The following is a 16,527-nucleotide window of genomic DNA, read 5'->3' on the forward strand; positions in this document are numbered from 1 at the left end:
TGTCCCGTTTCAGAGAAACAAGAGTGTCAAAATTGCAGTAACTGGCTGCAATGACTGGCTGGTGTGATAACTTTGAAGGCATTTATCTCAGCTTCAGTGTTTGTGGAGTTACTGCACTTTGCCTTTGTAGAGCAGAATAATGGTGTACATACCTGTGGCCTGTTCCTTCTTTTGACAAAAAAATAAATCCCAATTATCATAATAATGACAAAAATAAGGAGAGGGATGACAATCTCAAGGTTGCATGAGATGTCACACCTGTAAAAAAATGAATTAATAAAAAACAGTTCAATGACAATTTAAATGTTAAGACCATTTCGAAGAGATTTGATCTGTTTTACATGCGCTTCTTTGCTGTCTGTCTAGAGTATAGATGGTGTAATATTCATTACCTGTTAGTGTTACTTTGGTGTGTATAATGTATCTATTATGGGCTGTAGTGCTCTCGCAGGTGTATGTTCCTGAATGCTGTTTTTGGTTGAGAGAAGAGAGTTTGACAGCTCCACTGTCTTCTGATGGAAAGGTAATCTTGTTCGTCCATTGGTCAAGAATCTGTTTTTCAAAGGTCTTGCTGTCATAGATCAGTACAGTAGTGTCAAAGACCAAGTTGGTATTGTAGTTTTGATCCTTGGTAACTGGACATTTGAAAGTAACCTCATTCCCTGTGGGTTTGGAAATGGCAAATATTTCACATTTGTTACAGCAGTGTGCTGTTAGGTACTAAAAACAACAAGTAACATTATAATTATAGGCTGCTTACCTGATATTTGTTTAGTGGTTATCTGTTGGGCTGCAGTTGTCTTACACGTGTAGATTCCCATACGTTCTTTATCCAGATTATGAAGTTTGACTGTCCCATCTTCAGGTGAAAAGCTCACTTTGTCCTTCCACTCATCATGAATTTGTTGTTTAGAGTTATTACTGTCGTAGCTCAGAACAGTGGTGGAAAAGGTCAAGATGAAGGAGTTGTTCTTGGTGAATGGACAAGGGAGTATTACCTCATCTTCCACTGAGATTTCTGAAATACAGAATATTTCACAGGCTAGTATTACTTAAATGTGCTCGGATGAACGAATACCATAGCTGATGAATTTTGCAGTCCTTGACTTACCACGCTGTTCAGACTAGCTGTATAAAGGTTCTTGTCATTTAGATCTTTCATTGAGCAGTTATATGTGTAGATGTCGTTGATGTTGCCTATCTTAAGTTCGCTGGTCACCACAAACAGTTTTTTGTCTGTCTCGTTGTAATTTGACAATGGGTTGTTTGCTGGGGGGTCTGAGGACCACGACACGGTTGGTTTTGGGTAAACTCCAGTGGTGCCGCAGATGACTGTGTCAGCTTTTATTGTGATATCAACCGATTTCACAGGAGCTTAAACAAAAGGAAACATACAGAACGTGGTCACACGCCAGTTTATGTCATAAATGGCATAAAATTAAAGGTTTTTTAGATTATTTATCAATTATTAACATAATTTTGAATGATTTAAGTAGTTCAAATATCCAGATTATGGTGATAAGATTCATTGTAAAAATGTTTGCATAGACAGAGATAAAATAAAATAAAAAACACAGCACATTGTAGCCTATAGTAAAGTTAGAATGTAAATATCCTGTTGTTTTATAAATCTTGTGCACTTCATTTGTCAATAGACCGTTTCATCTGACATGCGCACCTGGACTGCACTTACTGTCTATAATAATTGCATTAAATACACGATTTGTGGAATTTTGTTTGTCAATTTATTAAATAAACAATTTGTTGAATGCGTTGTGTATCTTTTTTGCATATAAAGAAACAGTCTGGGAGTGATTGAGCTTTGTATCAGGTCAAAACACATTGGAGAAGCAAGGTTTGCCAAGTAACGGTTCTCTGTGGTTCTTTAGCTTGTTATCAGAAAAGACCTTCAGACATATTGTTGGTGAATGTGCACCGAGAGTTAAGGACAGTCCACGAACGTGTGCTTGCTCAGTAACGCTTGTGAATGATTGTTTCAAAGTGTAAAGTGTGTACTGTTTCTCACCTTCTACAGAGACGAGTACAAAATTCTCTTCATTTAATGTGTCGCTTGCACCGTAACACTTGTATTTCCCTTCATCTTGGATTTGCATGTGTTTTAACAAGAGTGATACATCGCCTTCTTGATTTCGGATTGTGTGGGCAGTGATGTTCTGCCCCTTGTATTCTCCGGCTTGATACGCCAGTTGGTCTTTGCCCTGATAGAATGAATGCATTGCTTTTTGCCCCTTGTACCAGTGAATGATGTCGTAGTATGTTGATTGACATGGTAACAAACACTCCTCAGTGTAAAAACAAGTGATAGCAATTTCTGTAGGGAAAGAAATCTGAATTACAGTACAAGTATCAAAGCTTTTATATGGTGTGTGTCATGCAGGGCTAAAGGCCAGCCTTTCGACTGTATCACACGGTTTCTTATCTTTGTCTAGATGTGTTAAAATTCCACTGAAAGTTCTTTGAAAATGTCCTTGGCTTTAAAAACATAATGTGAAATCTAAAATTCAAGTGTGCAATTATTGACTAATCGTATCAAAGGGCAGTGTGACTGTCAGCTGATAGTGATGCTGCCAAACAGCTGTAGTTACAACACAATCATTTTTATGACATTATTTCAGTTTCTGTAAAATCTTTAAAGGGATACTTCACCAAAATGAAAATTCTGTCATTATTTACTCGCCTTCAAGTTGTTCCAAATCTGAATACATTTAGTTGTTCTGATGAACACAGAGAACGATATTTGGAAGAATGCTTATAACCAGACAGATTTTGCCCGCCTTTGACTACCATAGTAGGAAAAAATACAATGGTGGTCAAAAGTGACCCAGAACTGTTTGCTGTACATTTTTCCAAATAACTTATATCGTGTTCAACAGAACAAATTGTAAATTTGAACAAGTAAATGACAGAATTTTTATTTTAGGGTGAGTTATCAATTTAAGCCTAATTAAAGTCATTAAACATCACATTATGTGAAGTCTTCAGTTTTCAGTTTCATTACAAAGTTAACCATAGTGAAAATATGTCTTATTTAGGTTTAAAATACTTAATAAATATGTTTCACATTCATAGGAATCATGTGCTGTAGACTTGAATTGTATTTTTCAGACATGTAATATCAGATGTTTCTGTTTCTTACCTTTACTCAGAATTAAGGGAAGAATCCAAAGAAAGTTTAAAGTCCAAGTCACCAGCTTCATAATCAAATAAATAAAGTCCTAGAAAGGAATTTGTTGATGGATACAAATCGCAACGTTTGCTTTCATTTTAATAGGGAGAACTACACAATGAAACAAAAAGCCTATCCATATAGGCTAGTTCAGACTAACTTGTTGAACTTGTTGCCCGTTCCAAAGGTGCGCCGCCCATACTGAAGCTCTCTTAAAATGCATGAAGTACTGTGAAGTTAGTTTTCTGCCATCTACTGCTTGATATTTGTCATTTCATTTTATTACGTTTTTTTTTCTCTCCATAGACACGATTTCATACCTTAACAGAAGCATATAATTAAATGGGTATCCATTTTTAAACATCTATTTACAGTTTTGGCATCTTAATGTCTAACAGAAGATCACTTTACAATATAAAAACAATGCATTGCTCCACATCAATAATTCACAACAACTAATAGCCCAAGTCAAAGTAAAAAACATTTCAAACTATCACAGTTATTGGTCATCATACGCAGAATGGCATCCAGAAGTTTTTCTTGGGTCAGATGATTTGCAAATCAAAAATGTACGATTTATAATAGAGAAACAATATAATTAAAGCAACTGCAAATGTTATGATTAATCCGTTTTGGTAAGGGTTTAGCCCTATCTTGCTTCATAAAAGAAGATTATTATACATTATTATACGTACAGCTCTATATATTTATTTAGACATCCTTAAAAAATATAATTTCTCAGTAGAATGCCACACGAGATCAGCAATTAAAGGAAGCCCAGTTTGCAAAACAAGCACTTAAGCAATGTTAAATCACTGTTTCCACATCAACAACATCAACACAGACTGAAGCAACATTATCTCATGTTTTTATACTTCCCTTCAGCTTTTGTACTTTTTCTTTAACATAATTGAAAAATGAAGAAAAGCACAATAGTGTGTATCAATGTCATCTTTCTATCTGAGAAGCTCTATAGAGATATAAACACTAAACCAAATGATTCCACTGCCTACTCTCCATCATGTCATGTTTGACTCTTTTTCTGTCTCTTCTGATAAGCAGATGGTCTCTGAAGGATCTCCACTGTTTGCATCTGTGAAAGTACAGGGCAGCGAGATCTGTTAATCTGATAAAGTGGAATAAAATGAACTGTTATTTATATTATGATGACTATAGTAACTGTTAGACAACCTTTCGTTGGGTGCATCTCTGTAGCCTCCTCATGGGTTTTATTTGACCGTGTCCTACTAACTGCTAAAAAAAGGGAAAAGTATGACAATACATTGTACGAATAAATGTGCTTTTTGGTGAAATAATCCATACCTTTCCATTTTAAAATTGCTAAACCGATTACGACAGCAGTGACAGTCAGGCCTGTGATTATAGCAGCAGTGATCCTCTGCGGGGAGCTCTTGGGCAGCCTTTTAGCTGAAGGTCAGAAATAAGAAGTTTTTACACTTAATTAAGCAGAAATATCTGTTTGCTGGTTGGAAATGAATAGAAAGAAATACCCTTTACTTCTTTATAGAGATTTTAATGAAGCTTTTTATATACAATTAACAATAAGGCAACTTGGCAAGCATTTTTATCTCTAATAAACCAATACAAGTTTTATTTTAAATACTTAAAATTCACAGTTCATGATTCTGTTTTAGAGTATAATTTCCTCTTACCCGTCATTGGAATGATGTTGACTCTAGTGTGGACCACATGTTTAGTCTGGAAGGAAGACAGGACGCATGTGTAGATGCCAGTGTGCTCCGTTCTCATTGGGTTGTGTAGCTGTAGAGAGCCATTCCCTCTTTGGCCACTAGGGGGCACAAGTCGAATCCTCTCCTCCCAAACACTAAAGCCGAGGTGCGTGATGCTGTCATATGTGTAGATGACTGATGACTTGTGTTCTTTGGCGAAGGACCATGTCAGTGTAAAGTTGTCCAGAATCCATGGAGCCACGCAGGGGATGATGAAGTCCTTACCCTCCACGCTGTACATTTCTGCGTTAAGATTGAACATTGCTTGATAACTTGGTACAGTTCACAAGATCACAAGAATTATAGTGTTAGATTATGTTGAGAGTGATGTGAATATTTTCATGATGCAATGTCAAGCAATAACGATGATGAAATACCACGTAACGTGTTCAGACGTTTATGAAAGTAAGACATCAAACCTTTTTCCTGCAGCGATGTCCTCCATATCTGAGGCCCGTAGAATGATTGAACCAGACAGATGTAGGTTAGATCGGCCTGATTTTCCAGCTTTCTGATTTTACTGTCTACTCTGTATAAGCCCTGCTTGTCGGCCGTTTTGCGGGTGTCAGTTTGAAGGCCGTCGGGGAGAACAGGCGGCTCGGTGAACAGTGTTACACGAGGAGCGGGATAGACATCTCGGGCAGAGCATTTGACTTCCTCGTAACCGCTGAGCCATGTTGTCTCCATGTTTACCGACTCGATAGGGGCTGGAATGACAAACGGCGATTGTGTTTGGCTGTTGTGCTGTTTTGAAATCATCAACAAGATCAAATCATCAAACGCCTACCTTTTACTCTAACTGTGATGGAGTGCTCACTCGTCTCTCGACCGCTGGTGACAAGACACCTGTATCTCCCTCTATCTTGCGGGCCGCTTTTTTGAATATGTAAAGACGCGTTACCGAAGGGAATCGTGTCATTAGAAAGTGACGTTCTGCCAGTGTAACGTTTGTCTGGCTGGTCCAGAATGCCACTTTCTTGTTTAAAAGTGTGGAGGAGAACATTCTGTCTGAACCAGTATATGATCTCATCTCCAACTGGTTCAAAGAGGCATGGAAGAATGCAGTCTTCTGAAAACATGCAGGTTACCAGAACATCTAGAGGTGTGGTGAAGAGAAAAGGTTATTGATTTGCTTTAGAGATATCATAGAGAAGCGCTTTCTTTTTGGCGAAAGTCATCAAAAGGAAACTGTGAATGTCACATTATCAGGAACAGGGTTTGACATATTTCTCATAATTGTCTCATGTTAAATCGTTTAGGAGGTAATATCTAGGTCAGTTTTACATATACCACGTGCATGGAAAGGCAAAACCTGTATTGTGTTGTTGAACCAATCTTTGAGGACATCAAAGTGAACTATTTGGGTCACAGGTCAAAATGTAATCAAAACAGACAGACAGTTAGACATTCATAAGTCACTTTAGTGAATTCCTTAATGTTGTCTAATTTGAGATAATCATTAGAAATAAATGTGGGAAAAAAACCGATGAGAACCTTCTCCATTACACAAAAGAAGATATTTAGACAAATGTCTCAGCGGTTATGTGTCCATATACAGTTGAAGTTACAGAACAAGAAAGTCATACTGGTTTGATAAAACACAAGGGTGAGTCAATGATGAAATATTTTTTGGGATGAACTATCCCTATGGTTCAAAATATAGTCTGTCGCAAGCTACACAGATAAATGACTCTTCTCTAGTAGTCTCAGCAATGTACTTTTCAAGCAAAGCAAACCCGTTCAATCACTCTCACCTGGAGTTTTCCCATTTGCATAAACAAACATCCACATCCGTATTAGGAAAATCCACGAATGCTGTCTTGCCATGGATCTCTTGAAAGAACTCAACTGCAGGAGAAACATTATGGAAAAAATCTCTTGTTACTTGGAAAAACTGTGAAGCTTCAATCAAATAGGTTTGTGTTCAATAATATTTGTCATTATATCATAGATGCTCCATTTACCTAAGCTGAAAGTGTAATCATTTGACACATTAATACATATTTACACAGTTTAAACTATAAAATGTCTTTGTGACACATTTTTTCTTTGGAAAGAAGAATTATGTTGATAAGGCGCTGTACACTTAAGATAGTGATGATAAACTGCTGCTTAAGACATTTCTGCCCATGAAAATTCTAAGAAACGCAACTTTATCAAATAAACCTGCACACCTGTAGAAACACAACCACAATCAACATTATCTACTTCATACTCGTCCGATTCAAAAATCTTGTTCCTGTTTTAGTCACTCACGCTCTCTTTTGACATTCTGCCCTTGTTTAATTATTTGAGTTAGTTGCTGTCTAAATCTGTTATTGTCAATATAATACAAAAGACTGACTTACTCATGTGTGTAATTGTCAATGGAGGTCTCATCTGTGTATCAACGATGACTAAACTGGCAAGTTTATTTTGAAATACCTCCATAGTATCAGCGTTGTCTAGACAAGTGGAGCTCACACTTCACACACCTTAATAAGAGGTGGAGTTTAAGATTTGATTTTAAATCTGTAATATACCATAAACAACCGTGGATCTCAGACCCGGTTCTCGGCCAACTCAGCAGCCCACATGACTGTTCCCTTTGGCAAATTATGAAAATTTAGTAAAATTAAATAACAGTAGTTTATTTCCTTTTAAAATTAATAAAATAATATTAAATGTATCACTTTAAGAAAATATAACATATAGAACGTGTTAGACAAAAGCTTTATCTGGTCATATATTTTTTATCTGATTTGGGTGACCGGTTTAGTTTTTTTCCTGTTTACGTTTTTTGGTCAACTGACACGTTGTTGATAATGACTCAGCTGGCATGCTTCCTTTAATAGCTTGCACCACCAGAATGTTAGGTCCCTATGTGTTATAAAAAATGATGTTGGTGAAAAATATATCTAAGATAATACAATAAATATATATATAAAAATAAATATAAATATAAAATGTAGAGGGGATGTTTTGCATGTGGAATTCTGATCTCTGTACCAAAGGTACCTAAAAACGCAAAATATAAATGTTTATAAAAACTATGTTACATTTTTAATATAGCATTTTTTTTTTTATTATAATAGGATCGTAAAAGGAGAAATATTCCCTGAGGTTAAAGGTCATTTGTTCCTGTGCTTCATACATTTTTAAAAAACAATGTGATCTCACTTGATATGTAATATTTCTTTATGTGATGTGGTTGGTTAGACCACATGTTCAGCATCTGTGATGATGAAGCTCGTCTCTCTCTTAATCCACCAGATTATGAAATGCACTGGGATTACTGGACACAGGAAGGGGACGCAGTGATTGGTTAATCATTTCTCTCTCTCCGTATCTTTCCATCATATGCTCTTTCGCCGCACTTCATCCCCCTCTCTCAACCTTACTGTAATGTAATTGGTTGTGTTGATGTGATGTGATTTGATCGGTTCGTCCCCCAGAGCTTTTCATAATAATAACTAATGATGCATCTAACTGAAACTAGAACGTCAGATGATGCCAAAACAGCGCTCGACAAAATGACCCGGCAATTTGTGAACAACACAGATTTCTTTGGCAGCGAAGAACCTTCACCCTTAATGTCATGGTTCGGCCATCTTGTCTTGTCTATTCTTGGTCTTGGAGCGGAGCCATGACATAGCCTTAGGTTCTATGTGGAGAGAGAGGTTGGGCCTTAACTCTCTCTCCAAGTCTCGTCTGTGTTTCCCGCCCTTTCGTCTTGTTAAGCCTTCCCTTAGTGTTTAATCCCCGTCACCTGGTCCCTATTAATCATCCTGTGTTTGTTCCCCTATAAATAGTCATCATATTTCATTGTACTGTGATCGTTTGTTTTGTATCATGTCCTAGTCGTGTCGTGTCTTGCCTGTCCTGCACGTAATCTGTGGATACCTTACCTTGCCTTTTTGTGACGGTCTGCTTTAGTTTAGTTTTTTGCCCCTTCGTGGGAAGTCTTTGTTTTGAATTATATATTTAGTCCTGTCTTTTTTTGTTTCCCCATCGTGGGCTTCTATGTTGCCTTTTTGTAATAAAGTCTCCTTCACCGCTGTTGCCTGCATCTGGGTTCTTCCACCCTGCAAACCGTGAAAGCCTTTTTCCTGCAAATTTAAATCTTCATGTGCTGATATGATTCACAAATCTTGTCTAGATGACTAGATCTGTTTAAGGACATTATTACTCTTTGACCTATATACAGTTTTTTTATATTTCAGATGCAATAATATAGATGTATGTGTCTGGACAATGTGAAGGTGTGAAGGTATTTTCTCTGTAAAGAGAAACCAGCACAAAGCTTCTGCTCTGTGGAAATCCTGATTAGAGATGCTCCCAGCGCTCTGTGTAGGTTAGAAGATTTTACCAGCAGCAGATAAGAGGATTTGCGAGGAATTAATGCCATTCTTCTATTACTGTAAGTAAAAATTCCTATTGATTTAGGTTTGGATGAGAACACGTCACAGCCTGTTGACGTGGTCTGATACTACCCGACACATGTCCTCGCACACATGAAGAATGCAGTGATGGATGATGGATATATGCTGTAATACACACTGACAGAAGACTCTATAGAGGTCAACTGAAGCTTCTCGACGTATCCCAGCATCCTCTGGGCATGGCCAGCACTCAAGAAAAGTCCCCTCTCGGTTCTGTGGAAGATTTCTGGACCACCCTTACAGGACACAGAGATCCTGAGGAAGAAAGTCAGATGTTCCGTTCTCATACCTGGTCATGAAGCTGGTCTTGTTGGTCTTAAGGGTGCTGTGTCTTGCGAGCCTGTGGCCCGTCACCCTGCTCGATAACCGGTATCCTGACCGCAAGAGAAACAAGGATGTTTACCTCGGCGAGCATGCAAAACACAAATTTAGAGGGTAAGAAACTCCAAAAGAGTAACTAAGCATTTTTTTGCAGTTATCACATCACATTGTTTTTATCCTGATTAAAAATTACATGGAAGGATTCACTGTAAGTAGCTTTGAATAAAAACATCTATCCAATTTGTTAATGTAAATCTGATGTAAGTGTCTATATGAAAAGTTTGGTTCCAGAATGAGAACTCCATTTTTGACAAAATTCTAAATCATTTTTTTATTGTGCATTCCAATTTATATCAATCAAACTGCCATTTGTTTGTCTTGATTTAAGCCATAACTAATAAAAACAGCTGACTAACACAAAAAACATGATTTTTTTTTCGGATTTGTCTCATTTTGGAACCTAACTCTTCATATACTGTGTTATAGTTTGGTAAGAAAATGACTGCACAGTTTTGTGCTTTTTATTGAATGTGTATAAACAAGTATGTTTGTGTCATTTGTATGATAATAACATGTGGTGTGATTGGATAACAGGATTTCATTAGCGTTTTCTGGTGCATTAGCATTTACTCACCCCATGTCGTTTCAAACCTGTAGGATTTTCTGTCTTATACAGAAAACAAAAGATATTTTGGTTAGAATGTTGGTTACCAAACAGCACTGCCACCCATTCACTTCAATTGCATGGACTCAAAATCAATGCAAGTCAATGGGTGCCAGTTAACAACATTCTTCAAAATATCTTTTTTGTTTTCCGTGAAAGAAAATCTTAAAGCTTTGAAATGACTAGACGGTTGGCATGTACAATAGTTTTTGCATGTCCAATAGTTTTTAAAGTGTCCCAATATTTAGAAGTCCCCTGTATTCCATTTTAAAGTCTTATGTGCTGTTTCCTCTGGCTCTTATTTCTTTTGTTCAGGCGAATAGACCACAAACTAAAGCGGAAGGACAGCACAAAGTCTCTTCTGATCAAAACGGAACAGCTGCTGAGGATCGAAGATCACGACTTTGCCATGAGGCCTGGATTTGGAGGTCACGATTTATTCGCTATTTATTTGCTCCATTTAACAATTCTAATCTCATTCCATACAATCATAATTAGAGCGTTTAATAAACCTGAATTGATAGGCCGTACCACATCCGTCAGGGGGTTCATCTCTCTGCTCTGGGAAAAGGGGCTGGGTTAGTCCTAAATTTGGACGTGACCCAGATTGTACAAAACACAAATTAGTCGATGGGTTTTGAGGACACAGACTCGCTTTCGTGGATTGTAATCTGGGTTATATACCAGGCCTGGAAAACAGATGGAAGGTGCAAGTTTTTAGGTAACAAAGCAGAAATTGGCATGTGCAAGTCACGCATGGACATGTATATTTATAACAAAAGGGCGTTTCCACATATGGATTTGAACACCATCAATCAGAGAAAGCTTTGCATCTTGGATGTACTTTCACTTTTGTGTGTACAGAAAACCTGTGTGGCAACCTCGTGACGGCATGTGTTGCATTGTTTTTTCAACCAGAAGGGCGGCGATCAACTCTGCAAATGTTGTATTGATAAGAGCTTAGGTTCCTCTTCTGCAGTTTGAAGGTTTAGAGATCGATATAGGTGTTGAATGGCATCCTTCAGTACACCGCTGTTAGTCAATGATGGGACAAACAGGATTAGAGGAAGCATTTTGGGCTCCATATGCTCTCTCTGTAGGAGCAGTGGATGCTGGTTCTGTCTAAGTGGATTTCAAAGGCATTGCTGTTATCCTGAACATAACAGCTGTGTGTTTTGTTTTCTGATCTGCAGGGTCTGCCATCCCTGTTGGCATTGATGTGCAGGTGGAAAGCATAGACAGCATCTCTGAAGTAAACATGGTAAATCTTTTTTCTATAGTGCTCTATGAATGGACTTTGTGTGGACGCATCTACAAATCATATTCGCACTGAAATGCCAACCAGCCGTCGTAATATTCTGCAAGGTCAATAAATTCTCTTTAAGGACTTCACCATGACCCTGTACCTGCGGCATTATTGGAAGGACGAACGGCTGGCTTTTCCCTCCACTAACAATCTGAGCCGCACATTTGATGGGCGCCTGGTGAAGAAGATCTGGAAGCCGGATGTGTTCTTCGTCCACTCCAAGCGTTCCTTCATCCACGACACTACCATGGAGAACATCATGTTAAGGGTTTATCCAGATGGAAACATCCTCTACAGCGTCAGGTAGATGCTTCTGTTGATCGTACCGAGATGCATATGTACATTTTTAATTGTTGAATATTCTCTCTATTTCAGGATAACAGTCACGTCTCTTTGTTCGATGGATTTTAGTAGATTCCCGTTGGATACTCAGAACTGTTCCCTGGAGCTGGAAAGCTGTGCGTGTCCACCTTAGAGTTCAGTTCTTGTGTGGTTTTTGCTTTATGTAGTTTGGGGAAATTTAGTATTGATTTCATTAAAGAAATGTTCTAGTTCAAACACATTTGCATTTGTGATAATGATTCACACAAAATATATTGTTGATTTGCAATAAAATTGTATTTTTAAACCATCCAACTGTATGACCCCATTTACTTCTATTGTAAGTGTTGTTTTTTATTGTTTATCTATTTATATTTATTGTTCTATATATATATATATTTTTACACGACAAGTCTATATATATTTGAACATTGTCTTACGGTATGCCCTTCTTTGCCCTCAGATGCTTATAATGAGAATGACCTCATGTTGTACTGGAAAAACGGCAATGACTCCTTAAGAACAGATGAGATTGCTCTCTCTCAATTCTTCATCGAAGAATTTCATCCGTCTCACGGTCTGGCATTGTACAGCAGTACAGGTACATATTCTCTCTTTTATATTGGCAGTGACGGCTATCTTTGTAATATCTACTTCAGATCATTGTGCGAGTCCACATTGTTTGCTTTGTCAGGCTGGTACAACAGACTATACATCAACTTCATCCTGAGACGACACATATTCTTCTTTATGCTTCAAACGTACTTTCCCACAATGCTGATGGTGGTGCTCTCTTGGGTGTCTTTTTGGATCGACAGGCGGGCGGTACCAGCCCGTGTCTCACTTGGTATGCAACACATGTGCACAAACAAGCGCATGCACCAGTGAGACTCTTTAAAAGCTTTAAAAGCAAACCTAAGCTCTTTTTAAAGCATATGTTTATGCATATGTGTTCAATCTAGGCATCACTACGGTGTTGACAATGTCCACCATCATAACCGGAGTGTCAGCATCCATGCCTCAGGTGTCATATGTGAAAGCCGTGGACATTTATTTGTGGACCAGCTTCCTGTTTGTGTTTCTTTCCGTCATCGAGTATGCTGCTGTCAACTACTTCACCACCAAGGAGGAGATGAAGAAACTTAAGCAGTTAAAGGTTAGAGATCCTGAGGTTAAGTTATTTGACTTAAGACTTAAATTTACACCGTATATGTTTAGTTTTATGATGTTTGTAAAATGTCAATGCTAGGCTCTTTAAAATGCTGCCCCCTGTTGATCAAATCGTGTATTGTTAATCTCTAAAAGAAATTGAAAACATGAAAATTCATTCATTAGGTCGGTTTACTCATGTTGTTGCAGAAGTGTACGATTTATATTTTCTGTAGAAAACATACATTAAACAAAGAATCTTCTTTCTACAATTTCATATTTTTGTAGCGCTAAAAATAAGTGACCTGCCAAAATGAACAAACAAGCTATAGGAAAAGTATTTCAGGTTTGTTGTATTCCAAGGCTTTTTGCCAATCCACTTGTCACTTTGCGCTCTTATCTAATAGAAAAATATATGTCGATTTTCTTTGAAAGCGTCTTTCTGTGTTTTTTTAATGTGAATTATTTGTGTCTTTGAAACAGCTGTCAGAATTTGATGCCTCTCAGGCTATGGCGTTTGACGGCTGTTTCCACGACACGGACATAGAGCTCAGCACGTTCCCTCCCATGTCCGATCTGAACTCTGACCCGTGCATGACATCCCTGAACTCTGCCGTACCAGAACTACCTCGCATCATGGGCACACGCCTCCGTCGCAGAAGGTCCATTCGCCAAAGTGTCAACCATATCATGAGCAACAGTTACAAGATAGACTCCTATTCTAGAATAATCTTTCCTGTGGCATATATATTCTTTAATTTCATCTATTGGAGCATCTACTCTTGAACGAGAGAACAGGTCAACATCCATAAAATTTGCTTCTTTTGGGCAACAAGACAAAAAATGAAAATAATGTATAATAAATGATTGATTTGAGAATATCATATTTTTACGTACAGTGCAAAAAAATGTATCAAAATACAATAATGATATTATTAAACTTTGGCTAAGACAAACTCTAATATTAAAACATAAAAACACTATTTAAGGTGACTTCCTTCATTTAGATACAAAACAAATGGGCTAACATTTTATATATTTTTTTCAATAACGTTTGCACGTTCTATGTAAACACACTTTACATGAGAGGACTACAAATGACTACAAAAAACAACCTCATATAAAGAATAAAAAAACAGAAAAAACAGAATCCAGTGGTATCAGTCCATCATGTACCTGCTTCGTGTGATTTTAAGACAGTAATAAAAGTAAAATAAAAACATAAAATACGCATATTACTTCATACAGTACATATTTTCCCATAAGTACCATTTCATGAATTGAAGTTTTCAAGTGTCTTTTTCTGTTTTAGGATATAGGCCTATATCATGAAGAGGAGGTTTTTAATACTGTGATTTGAAAATATACAGAAGTCCTTTAATAAATCCCTTGAACTGCAGGAACGGGATCAAATATCCCGTTTCCACAGTTTCCAGTAATATGGGATATTTTTGACCATTGGCTCCCATTAGTCCTCGCTCCTGCTTCTATTTTTCATCACCCCAATGGTTTCCTGTTCCACTCCGAACACTACGCAGGTCTGAGTCGTGAGCGGAGTTGACTGCTCATATCGTTGTGAATCACATCGCCGTGTGATTCCCCAAATGTGATGAAACTATCATCCATCGGTGAGCCTGTAATTTCAATTGTCACATATATAACCATGCAAAATAATATGACATGTAGTGAAAAACAGTCACTTTTTTTTACTGAACTGAGAGATTTTAAAAGAGGAGCAATTCCATTAAAACTGACCCATGCCGTTGGATGGCACTGATTCATCACTGCACACTGAACTGGGGGGGGCGCTGTGGTGCTCTGAATCAGACGACACTGCTGTGAGTATGGAGGATTTCTTTGTGTGATTGTTGTGTGTCACTGTTCGACTCCAGTCTGCAGACAAGCAGTTGAGAGGTTTTTGGCATTGTAAACTAACAAATTATAGTGCTTTCAAATGACACATCTGTGAAATATCTTAAAACAGTAACATGTTTGGTGTGGTAATACCTGAGTTTTCAGCCAATCGGAATCTGCCGCAGCAGAGGTACATTCTCCAGTGTTTACGGACATTTTCCTTTAGAGCGCAGTGGAAAACGAAAATAAAAAAGCCTGAGTAAAGAAAACGAGAATTTATTTAATATTACTTGAAAGGCCGAGTATGTTCTGTGCTTCCGTGTAAAGTCAATATGGAAAATATAATAACAATGTTAGTATGGTACCCTGGATGACAAAACCAGTCTTTAGTAGCACTGGAACAATTTTAGTAAAAGACAAAAATACATTGTATGGGTTAAATAATTAAATTATTTTAATGTTATGCCTAAAATCATTAGTAAATTTCCTATCTTGAATAAGTAAAACTTTTTTTGTGAGGGGATGGTCTTCCACAGTGCCCCTGATGGACAACTTTAAAGGCAATTTTCTCAATATTTCGTTTTTTGCTCCCTCAGATTCCTGGGTTTTACATTTACATTACATTTAGACATTTAGCAGACGCTTTTATCCAAAGCGACTTGCAAAGAGTTTAGGAGCAATAAGCGAAAGATCATACAGGAGCCATAATACGTTTTAAACGGTTGTATCTCAGCAAGATATGGTCCTATTCTAACAATTCATACATCAATATGAATCTTATTTATTCAACTTTCCGATAATGTACAAATCTCAATTTCGAAAAATTGACCAATAAGACTGGTTTTGCTGGTCACATATACTGTCTGTAATGTTGATGTATTTTCTACATTAAAACGATCTCACCCTGCAGGGAATTAAAGATGGCAAACAGATACGTGAAAGCCAAGTTGACGGGTCCCCACGCAAAGAAGCCGAAGCCCCAGGTGAGACCCAGCAGAAACGTGAGTCCCGCAATGCTCTTCAGTTCTTGCAATCCGCTCCGGTACAGATTATTGTGGGGATTTTGCCGCTTGATTCGTATCAGCTGCACCATCACCACCACGAACATGGACATGTTCCACACAAATATCACGGCGAAATACGCCACCACAGTCACGTAGAACACCATGTTGTTTTTCACCCAACAGCTGTAGGGACAATTGTAGTTTGTAACTACAGTTTATGACTTAATAATGATCAATACGTTTACAGCATTTATTAATCTTAGTTTTGAACATGTTCATATTTACTTTAACGTAATTAGAATCCAACGTTATTGGTTATATGTGACCTACTGTAAATAAATATCATCATTAATAGGCCACACTATTTACTTACAAATCATCTGTAGTTCCATCCAAATATTTCCCATATTGCACAATGCCATAGTTTTCCTTGTCTATAGCAATCACAACGATAACAACAACTAATGGGATTCCTGCAACGCATCAATGAATTAAGTCAACGACCGTCTAGTCAGACCACTTTAACAACCTCAAACCACACAGCTGAAC

General features: G+C 37.6%; 3 protein-coding genes and 1 long non-coding RNA gene across 8 annotated transcripts in view; 1 reads left to right on the top strand and 3 right to left on the bottom strand.

Annotated features, from left to right (window-relative positions):
• LOC130412928 (uncharacterized) overlaps nt 1-1,015 on the bottom strand; it is a 2,576-nt gene extending 1,561 nt beyond the window's left edge. The window contains exons 1-3 of the long non-coding RNA XR_008905420.1: nt 761-1,015; nt 393-662; nt 153-258 (exon numbers count right to left, since the gene is read on the bottom strand). This is a non-coding gene — a long non-coding RNA (uncharacterized LOC130412928). The remainder of the gene's footprint in view (nt 1-152; nt 259-392; nt 663-760) is intronic.
• Nucleotides 1-13,906, top strand: part of LOC130412925 (gamma-aminobutyric acid receptor subunit rho-3) — an 18,493-nt gene extending 4,587 nt beyond the window's left edge. The window contains exons 2-11 of one of the 3 annotated variants that reach the window (XM_056737729.1): nt 9,141-9,271; nt 9,364-9,794; nt 10,660-10,772; nt 11,538-11,605; nt 11,730-11,953; nt 12,026-12,108; nt 12,435-12,572; nt 12,666-12,818; nt 12,934-13,127; nt 13,604-13,906. In XM_056737729.1, the coding sequence (XP_056593707.1) occupies nt 9,655-9,794; nt 10,660-10,772; nt 11,538-11,605; nt 11,730-11,953; nt 12,026-12,108; nt 12,435-12,572; nt 12,666-12,818; nt 12,934-13,127; nt 13,604-13,906 (1,416 nt within the window). In that variant the 5' untranslated portion in view covers nt 9,141-9,271; nt 9,364-9,654. Of the gene's footprint in view, nt 1-6,805; nt 6,855-9,140; nt 9,272-9,363; nt 9,795-10,659; nt 10,773-11,537; nt 11,606-11,729; nt 11,954-12,025; nt 12,109-12,434; nt 12,819-12,933; nt 13,128-13,603 lie in introns of those variants that run through there. The other 2 variants (XM_056737727.1, XM_056737728.1) reach the window with 2 other exon arrangements.
• Nucleotides 1,118-7,391, bottom strand: hhla2b.1 (HERV-H LTR-associating 2b, tandem duplicate 1). 2 transcript variants are annotated; one of them, XM_056737731.1, is made up of 10 exons: nt 7,287-7,391; nt 6,693-6,786; nt 5,726-6,034; nt 5,358-5,645; nt 4,861-5,181; nt 4,511-4,615; nt 4,379-4,438; nt 3,158-4,280; nt 2,027-2,332; nt 1,118-1,374 (listed from the first exon to the last, which is right to left on the bottom strand). In XM_056737731.1, exons 2-8 carry the CDS (start codon nt 6,763-6,765, stop codon nt 4,207-4,209), a joined length of 1,230 nt encoding a protein of 409 aa, XP_056593709.1. In that variant the 5' UTR covers nt 6,766-6,786; nt 7,287-7,391; the 3' UTR covers nt 1,118-1,374; nt 2,027-2,332; nt 3,158-4,206. The 2 variants fall into 2 exon arrangements, with proteins under 2 accessions (XP_056593709.1, XP_056593708.1); XM_056737730.1 differs by having other exon boundaries at nt 4,379-4,441.
• Nucleotides 13,851-16,527, bottom strand: part of adgrg2a (adhesion G protein-coupled receptor G2a) — a 25,917-nt gene continuing 23,240 nt past the window's right edge. For both annotated transcript variants that reach the window (XM_056737724.1, XM_056737723.1), the window contains 5 exons: nt 16,352-16,451; nt 15,878-16,161; nt 15,128-15,229; nt 14,876-15,013; nt 13,851-14,754 (listed from right to left, as the gene is read on the bottom strand). In XM_056737724.1, the coding sequence (XP_056593702.1) occupies nt 14,651-14,754; nt 14,876-15,013; nt 15,128-15,229; nt 15,878-16,161; nt 16,352-16,451 (728 nt within the window). In that variant the 3' untranslated portion in view covers nt 13,851-14,650. The remainder of the gene's footprint in view (nt 14,755-14,875; nt 15,014-15,127; nt 15,230-15,877; nt 16,162-16,351; nt 16,452-16,527) is intronic.

This window comes from Triplophysa dalaica, chromosome 23 (genome assembly GCF_015846415.1).
Source record: "Triplophysa dalaica isolate WHDGS20190420 chromosome 23, ASM1584641v1, whole genome shotgun sequence".
Taxonomy (NCBI): domain Eukaryota; kingdom Metazoa; phylum Chordata; class Actinopteri; order Cypriniformes; family Nemacheilidae; genus Triplophysa; species Triplophysa dalaica.